Source organism: Capsicum annuum, chromosome 11 (genome assembly GCF_002878395.1).
Source record: "Capsicum annuum cultivar UCD-10X-F1 chromosome 11, UCD10Xv1.1, whole genome shotgun sequence".
In the NCBI taxonomy this organism is placed as follows: domain Eukaryota; kingdom Viridiplantae; phylum Streptophyta; class Magnoliopsida; order Solanales; family Solanaceae; genus Capsicum; species Capsicum annuum.
The window spans coordinates 72931519-72940690 of NC_061121.1; the positions used below are offsets into that span (position 1 = coordinate 72931519).

The 9172-nt window shown below is 37.2% G+C and overlaps 1 protein-coding gene across 1 annotated transcript; it reads right to left on the minus strand.

Moving 5' to 3' along the window:
• Positions 1-1788: 1788 nt before the first annotated feature.
• Positions 1789-3167, minus strand: LOC124888855 (craniofacial development protein 2-like). Its single transcript, XM_047400147.1, has 2 exons — positions 3158-3167; positions 1789-2588 (listed from the first exon to the last, which is right to left on the minus strand). Exons 1-2 carry the CDS (start codon positions 3165-3167, stop codon positions 1789-1791), a joined length of 810 nt encoding a protein of 269 aa, XP_047256103.1.
• Positions 3168-9172: the final 6005 nt, after the last annotated feature.

Genomic DNA, 9172 nt, shown 5'->3' on the forward strand with positions numbered 1-9172 from the left:
TGTCCTCGGTAAGCTGAAGTTGCTCCATGTCATGTCTAATCACTTCCCTCTAATATTTATTCAATCTACCTCGCTTGAAACTATCCCTAGCCAACCTCTCACACCTCCGTACTGGGGCATCCATACTCCTCTGCATCACATGACCAAACCATCTCAATCTTGTTTCCTCCATCTTGACTTCCATCGAAGTGACTCTCTCCTTATCTCGAATAACCTCATTTCTAATCCTATTTTTTCTAGTACACCCACACATCCATCGAAGCATTCTCATCTCCGCCACCGTCATCTTCTGAATGTGGGTCTTCTTAATAGGCCAACACTCTGCCCCATACAGCAAAGTCGGTCTAACCACCACTCTGTAGAAATTGCCTTAAAGTTTGGGAGGTATCTTTTTGTCACACAAGATACTAGAGGCGAGCCTCCATTTCATCCACCCTACCCCGATCCGATGAGTGATATCATCGTCAATCTCTCCATTCTCCTGAATCATCGACCCCAGATACTTGAAACTAACTCTCTTACTGATAGAATGAGTGTCAAGCTTAATAACCACATTGGACTCATGAGACACCTCACTGAACTTACACTCCAAATATTCCATCTTGGACCTACTCAATCTAAACCCTTTAGACTCAAGGGTTTTCCTCCAAACCTCCAACTTAGCATTAACTCCACTATGAGTCTCATTAATCAGGACTACATCATCTGCAAAAATCAAATAATAAGGCACTTCATCCTGAAGGTACCGCATCAAAACTTCCATCACCAAGTCAAAAAGATAGGAAAGTGTCCTGTGTCCCCTCCCCCCGTCTAAACTCGAGTTTGGCTACATATCCTTAATTTCCCTAACATAGACTATAGGTACACCTCTAGCGTCCAAACACCTCTGAAGAACCTCCCTGGGAAGTTTATCATAAGACTTATCTAAGTCGATAAACACCATGTGCAAATCCTTCTTCCTTTCCCTATACTGCTTCACCAGTCTCCTGGCGAGATGGATGGCTTCTGTAGTTGAATGCCCTGGCATAAATCTAAATTATTTTTCAAAAATAATAATAATCCTCCACAACCTCAACTCTACCACCCGCTCCCAAACCTTCATAGTGTGACTCAACAACTTGATACCCCTATAATTATTGCAATCCTGAATATCGCCCTTATTCGTATACAATAAAATCATCGTACTCTACCTCCAAGCTTCATGCATCCTCGTCGTCTTGAAAATTATATTAAATAACCAAGTCAACCACTCCATACTTACCCCTCTTGTGCACTTCCAAAATCCAACAGAATCTCATCTGGCCCTGTCGCTCTACCCCTATGTATCCTATGAATAGCTTTCTTAACCTCCTCAACCTTAATGTGCCTACAATAGTCATAATCGCAAAACCTCTCAAAATGCTCCAAATCCCCCAACACAATGCTAGTATCCTTTCCATCGTTCAGGAGCTTATGAAAGTAAGACTGTCATCTCTTCCTAATATGACCCTCCTTCACCAAAACTTTGTCATCCACATCCTTAATAAACTTCACCTGATTTAGGTCCCGAGTCCTCCTCTCCCTAACCTTGGCAAGCCTGTATCACTTTTTATCCCCAAATTTACTATCTAACGATGTCTATAAACTCTCAAAAACAGCATTCTTAGCCCTAGTGACCACTAACTTTGCCTCTCGCTTAGCAATCTTATATTTCTCTCTATTAATTTATTTATCTTGGTCGTCCTTACTCTCCGTCAACTTTGCATACGCTCTCTTCTTGGCCTCCACCTTCCCCTTCACCTCTTCGTTCTACCACCAGTCCCCTTGGTGCTTTCCCAAAAGACATTGTAATACCCCTAACACCTCCCTAGTTGTCTCCCTGATGCAGTTGGCAGTCTCGTCCCACATACTATCTATATCCCCTCCACTCTCCCAAGCCTTCCTCGCCATCAACTTATCCCATATATCTAGTGCACTAGCCAAAGTCAACCTTCCCCATCTAATCCTCAGTTGATCCGCCATACCTCTTTTTCTCCGCTCCTTTATGATCCTCAAGTCCATCACCAAAAACCTATGCTGGGTCGAAAGACTCTCACTCGGTAAGACCTTACAAGCCTTACAAATACCCCTATCCCTTTTTCTAAGAAGTAATAAGTCAATCTGAGTCTTGACCACCGAACTACAGAAGGTAACCAAGTGAACCTCCTTCATGGGAAAGTTCGAATTAACTACTACCAATCCAAATGCCCGACCAAAATCAAGAAATGTAACTCCTTCTACATTCCTTACACCGAACCTATGTCTTTCATGCATATCATCATAACCTTTCAAAGAAGACCCTATGTGCCCGTTAAAATCCCTTCCTATGAAAAGTTTCTCATTACTAGGGACACTCCTCACCATCTCGTCCAAATCCTCCCAAAATTTCTTCTTCTCTTCATCATCCAAGCCTACATGGGGTGCATATGCATTAATAATATTCCAAGAAGACCCTTCAATAACTAGCTTAATTGACATCATCCTATTATTGACCCTCTTAACCTCTACCACTTGCTTCATAAGCTCATCATCTACTAAAATACCTACCCCATTCCTATTCCTCACGCTTCCTGAGTACAATAACTTATAACCATATACTACTCTCGCCTTAGAACCTACCCATTTGGTTTCTTAGAGATAAGTTATATTAATTTGCCTTTTCCTAAGAATTTTTACTAACTCTAAAGACTTTTTCGATAAAGACCCTATGTTCCACGGTCCTACTCTCAACTTATAGTCATCCTTAGACCTTTTACACTTCCAACCCCCTGCCCCTGTCCCCGACCCCGACCCCACCCATGCCTCGCCCGAAGACATGACCCTACTCCAACACCATCAATCACAGCCACCATAGACAACACCGACCAATAACACTAAGACCATAAAGCTTCACTACATGATAACTTTAACGTTCAAAAACAACAAGAAAAATAAATAAAATTAGGACAGATAATATCTCCTTCACAAGATCGAGTATAGTTATTAAAAAGATATTAGACTTCACTTGTCCACGACATTAATAATTTATTACCCATCTCAACACCAAACAACATGGCTAAAGATGGCTCTTGATACCAGATATTGAATTTCAACACATACACAAAGCTATTGCGCAAAGGAAAAATAAATAGAAACGTACCTTCAGTCATTATCGCTCAAGTGTTGTGAAAAATCACCTTTGTCAAAAACTTTAACAAGAAAAGAGGGAAAGAAAAGACCTAAGAACCTTTTAGCCTATGCGTATCAAAGGTATGTCATACTGATGGAGTCACATACGTATTTATAGGTAAGCTAGGAACTCTTAGGCAATGTCTTTAACCCCAGGGACTTTCATAGTTATTTCTTTCCATCAAAAAAATACCATATATGCATAACTTGGAGGAAAAGTAATTGACTGATTTATTACTTTACTTGGGAGACTAGGTAAACTTCTTACCAAAAATATGTGGATCATTAATGCGTAATATTATACGTATATTCTTACAGATTTTACTCAATTTTTTATCTAAAAAGAGATAGGAGACGTTATGAAGTCCAGAGAAATTGGTTTCATCCTTTCTTCTTCATTTATTCATTTCTACGTTTTTCGTTGGGATAATTCATTGTAATTTCTCCATGTCTGTATGGAGTTAGAATTCTTGTCTAAGGTTATGGTAGTTGCATAATTATTGTCATATAAATGAGGATTGTCTTATTACGATTATTCTCATCGTGCTACGGCTTGTTTTATTATTCTTCTTCTTGATTTAAATTATTTGACTATTTGCCAACTACTGAACCCTATTTGTGGCTTGTTAGTTGATCTTGAAAGTGAAATTGCAAGTGTAATAAGAAGTACGACTTGTTTGTGAGCCTTATGGAGAAAGGAGAAAGATTCGCTACTGGGATAGAAATAATCAACATGCATTTCTGACGATTATAGAAATATATATGTTAGGAATAGTTGAGTAGTCTTAGAGTTGTTGGGAAGAAGCTCAGTAAGTGATACCAACCTGCAACTAATAATTCGATAGAAAATTAGAGTCAGTTTAAGTGATTACTCAACATAGTTGCTAGCTAATCCATAGTCCTAGATTAATTTCATCTCATTAATTGCATAAAAATCTAGTCTTCATTTGATTAATTATTCATTATTAATTTGTTTTTCTTAGTTTAGTTAGTTAAAATTAATAATTTTGAGATTTATTGCTTGAATGAATAATTAGTATTAATTTAATGTAGAAAATAGTTAATCGACAGGTGAACTTAAAATTCTATATTAATTGTAGGACCACATGCATTTTGCATATGTTTTTGGATGCAACAGTATTCAACATATTTATTACTTGATTTGGAATAAGATTATCGAAATATTTTTAAAAAAAAATTCCTTTCCCCTTCTTGCAACACCTTAAACGGTATTGAGGAAACTATTTATACATGCATTACGTAGATTTAATTACCACTTTCTCATTAATAAAATACTATTAACATGTATTTTGTTTTCCATATTCTCCTTAATTACTGTTGAAGTCACTAAAGAGTTCTTTTTTATAGAAATGTGGAGTATGAAAACGAAACACATTTTCACACTACACAAAGATAGACACAATAAACTATTGGCTTAGAACAACTGACTCGGTTGTATTCCCATCAAAGTGGGTCTGAAAAATATAGAAGAGTATATATAATCCGTGCCTCTACCTCAAAAGCGAGGGAGATAGGTTGTTAAATTATTGGATTGAAAGAGATACTATCAAAACAATGTTTCATTAATTGCAAGTTATTTCTAACAATATTCTTGCTTCAGTTCTTTGTAGTTTATGACCAAAAAATTAAGAAATGAAAAAACATGATGTATTCTGTTTCAATTCACAGGCAGATGTCAGCCTTTATGTGTTAGGGAGGAAAAAATGCAGCTTATATATCATCTGCAACGATTGAAAAACACCAAGAATATTTGAATTAAAGGTGTCTTCCACGTGTTCGGTAATTAAGTAAAAAATATTATTTTAAAACTATTTTTATATTAATTTAATCAAATATTATGATGGAGATGGGATAAACGTGTGAGGTGGGTGGTGGGGATGGAGGCTACAGGGGTGGGTGTGAAAATGATGCGTAAGAGTTGGGAGGACATGATCAGTGTGAATGTCATTATGGAACTCTTGTTTTCTATTTTCATTAAGAAAGTCTTTTTTCTCATTTTTAATGAACTTTTTTTCTTAGAAAAAAATATTTCTAAAAGTTTTGAAAAACCACACATGGGAAAATATTAACGTCCATACTGTACATACCCTAAAAGCAGTATTAAATTCTTTATCAATAAATCGATGTGTAAATATCATTGATAGCCGCTTGCACTATCTCTTTCCATTTCTATAATGTCAAAGCGAATACCGAATAGTATTGAGGTAAAGAGTGTGGACTTAAAAATTAGTGATCAAACATGTTACCCTGAGTGCTCCAATATCAGCGTTTATATTTGCATAAACTGGATGGACGTTGATTGCGTAGAAGGATTCATACGAGCACTTAAACACACACACTTTTATCTCATTTTGAAACTATATTATGAGCAGTGGAATAGCTAATAAGATCTGCATCCATATATATACGGGATCATACATATATAACTGGAAGTGACAACATGGGGAGGATTCGGCAATGGAAATGGATTTCACGCTAAGGAGGAGATCAGAGAGGGGAGAGGAGGAAAAAGAGGAAGCGAATGACTTCATTTGTGCATGTTTTTCTCATGCATATCAACTTTTTTTTCAATTTTTTTTTCTATTTACTTTGTCATATGTATGTTGTCTCACTTCAGAATAAAGGCATTGAAGTCGGGTGACCGACCTCCAAACTTTTTCTAATGATAAATTTTATACGATAATCATGTGAGGCGCGAGCATGTCAACTAATATTATAAAGTGAAATCTTCTTGCTTCAAAATGATGTCATTTTACTGGATTATGAATAAAGGAGCACTAAAAGAATCGAATTCAGGTGGTCAACTTCTTATATAACAAAAGTATTGAGCAGGAGAAGTTATAGAACAAGAACAGTGAAGGAAAATAAAACAATCGGAAGCTTTTTCTTGAATAGAAAATATGGCGACTAAAATTACAAGGGAAAACAGAACAACTTTACCCTATATATAGAGACTCCTACTACAAATATAACTCCTAACTTTAACGTTTTATTCCACCTAACTTACTCTTAAAAATACTAACTTCCGGGCCACTTTATAAGATGAACAAACCTCACATAGTTATTACTTTGACCTGGTAAATGCAGTAAATTAAATAAGACAATAAGTTGCACTAATTTGTTACACTTCCCCTTAGTGCAAGCTCACGATGAACTACTCCCAGAGCATCTCGAAAGTATTGAAACTTAGACTTCTCCAAAGCTTTAGTGAATATATCCGCAACTTAAGCATTGGTGTGAACAGTTGTTAGTTCAATCTCTTCACTTAAGACTTTCTCACGAACAAAGTGATAGCGGATCTCAATATGCTTCTTCGAGCATGAAAAACTGGATTTGATCCAAATTTGATGGCACTTTCATTGTCGCACTTGATTTGGACAGCATAGTCTACTTTTTGGTACATATCACTGATTAGCCTTTTTAACCAAATGCACTCTTGTGCAGCCATGGTTGCTGCAGTATATTCAGCTTCGGTGGTAGACAAAGAAACAACATCTTGCTTCTTGTTGCACCAAGACACCATTGTTGACCCGGTACTAAAACAGTAACCTAAAGTCGAGCGACGATCATGTGTATCACCTTCCCAATTTGTATCAGTAAATCCACTCAGTAAAAAAGTATCACACATCTTGTACCAAAGTCCATAAGTAAGAGATCCCTTCACATAGCGTAAAATCCTTTTCGCGGCATTCAAATGAGAAGTTGTTGGATTTTGCATAAATTGAGAAACGACACCAACAGAGTAAGATATTTCTGGCCTTGTGATGGTCAGATAAATCAAACTTCCAACTAGTTGTCGGAAATTTATCGCATCCTTTAAAGCCTCACCTTCATCCTTCTTCAACTTGAGATTTGGCTCCATTGGGGTAGCCTTTTCTTTCGACTCCCCCATGATGAAACGTTCTAAGAGACTCTCCGCATAACCTTTCTGCGAAACAAAGTAGCCTCGATTTGATTTTTCCACTTCCAGACCAAGAAAACATTCAATTTGCCCCAAATTTTTCATCTCAAAACGAACAAACAAGTCTTTCCTTAGATTAGAAATTTCTAATTCATTATCTCCAGCTATTATCATATCATCAACGTATAACAATATCAGGAGATATGCATTTGATTCTAATTTTATAAATAAACTAGAATATGAATCAGATACTCTAAAACCACAAAAGATAAGGTATTGAGAAACTTTACCATACCAAGCTCGTGGTGCTTTCTTGAGGCCATATAGAGCTTTCTTCAAACGATAAACATGACTTGGAAACTTCTTAGAGACAAAGCCATGAGGTTGCTCCATAAATACTTCTCGATCCAATTCTCCGTAAAGAAATGCGTTCTTTACATCGAGCTGCCATAGCTTCCAACTTTTGAAAGCAGCTAGTGAAATAAGTGACCTTATTGTCACCATCTTCGCTACCGGACTAAACGTCTCCTCATAATCCATTCCATAGTTTTGAGAAAACCCACGAGCAACTAGACGCGCTTTAAACCTGTCAATGCTACCATCAGATTTTTTCTTCAAGCGAAATACCCATTTGCAAGTGACTAGATTGCATTTTGCTGGTTTGGGTACCAATTCCCAAGTTTCATTCTTGTCTAAGGCGTCAATCTCTTCTTGCATCGCTCTTTCCCAATATGGACAGCCCTTTGCTTCTTCATAACTTAATGGTTCTTCCGTAGTTAGTGCTCTTGTAAAGAAACACGAGGTCACAGAATAACTTTTAAGTTTGACCTCATAATCTTTGAGGTAGTCCGGCTGCTTTTTGTCCCTTGTTGACCTTCTTGCTGCTTGTTGTTCACCATTTCCTTCCCTTGTAATGTTTAGACTTGAAGATGCATCTTCTGAAATATTCTGATTTGGAGATACACTTTCTCCCTCTTCACTACATAGTGTTAACACATTTCTTTAGGAAATAATAACTCCAAATTATCTTGATCACCACCCAAAACAACAAGCTTTTGAGAAGAAAACAAAGATGACATTTCATCAAATACCACGTCTCTAGAAATAGTAAACCTATTTGTCTTTGGATCCATGCATCTTCAGCCCTTCCTATAAGAGTCATAGCCAACAAATACACATTTTCTTGCTTTCGGATCAAGTTTGGTTCTATTAGTTCTGGAAACATGAACATAACAAGTAGAACCAAAAACCCAAAAATAGTTCACATTTGGCTTCTGACTATATAAAAGTTCAAAAGGCAATTTCTGTGTACCTGGCCAAGGAGGCAGCCTATTTGTCACATGGCATCCACATTGAATAGCTTCTGCCCAAAGCTCTCGAGAAAGATTCTTGTCATACAGCCATAAAAGACAAACTGAAGTAAGATAAGCAAGTTTTCTTTCTGCAACTCCATTCTGCTGAGGAGTATCTGGACAAGTCATTTGACGAAGAATTCTGTTGTCATGACAGTACTGGAAGAAGTCATCTGACATATATTCTCCACCATTATCACTACGAAGACATTTTATCTTCTTCCCGAACTCATCTGCAACAACATTTTTAAACTCCACAAACCTGGATAGTGCTTCGTTGTTCTCTTTCAATGCTTCGCTCTTCTCTTTCAAAAACTCCACCCAAGTGAACCTAGAGTGATCATCCACCAACACCATAATATAGCGATGCCCGCTATAACTTGGTGTTCTTGTTGGTCCATATTGGCAGCCTTGACAAATCACGTCTTCACGTACATTCTTCAAGGTTGGCATGCCATCTACCAACTTTCTAGAAGAAATCTGCTGCAACATTTGGTAGCCCACATGACCCAACCGAGCGTGCCAAATTGTGGCACTATCAGTTTAGCTTGTTTTCCTTACATAAGCTTCACCTGTTGGCATAACAAACAAAGAACCTTTCCTCTCGCCAGTAAAAATAATATCAACAGATATTTCTTTTACATTTTCAAGCACATTCACATCAGTAGGACCAAACAACACATATTTTTCAGAATCAGTAATTTGTGGAACA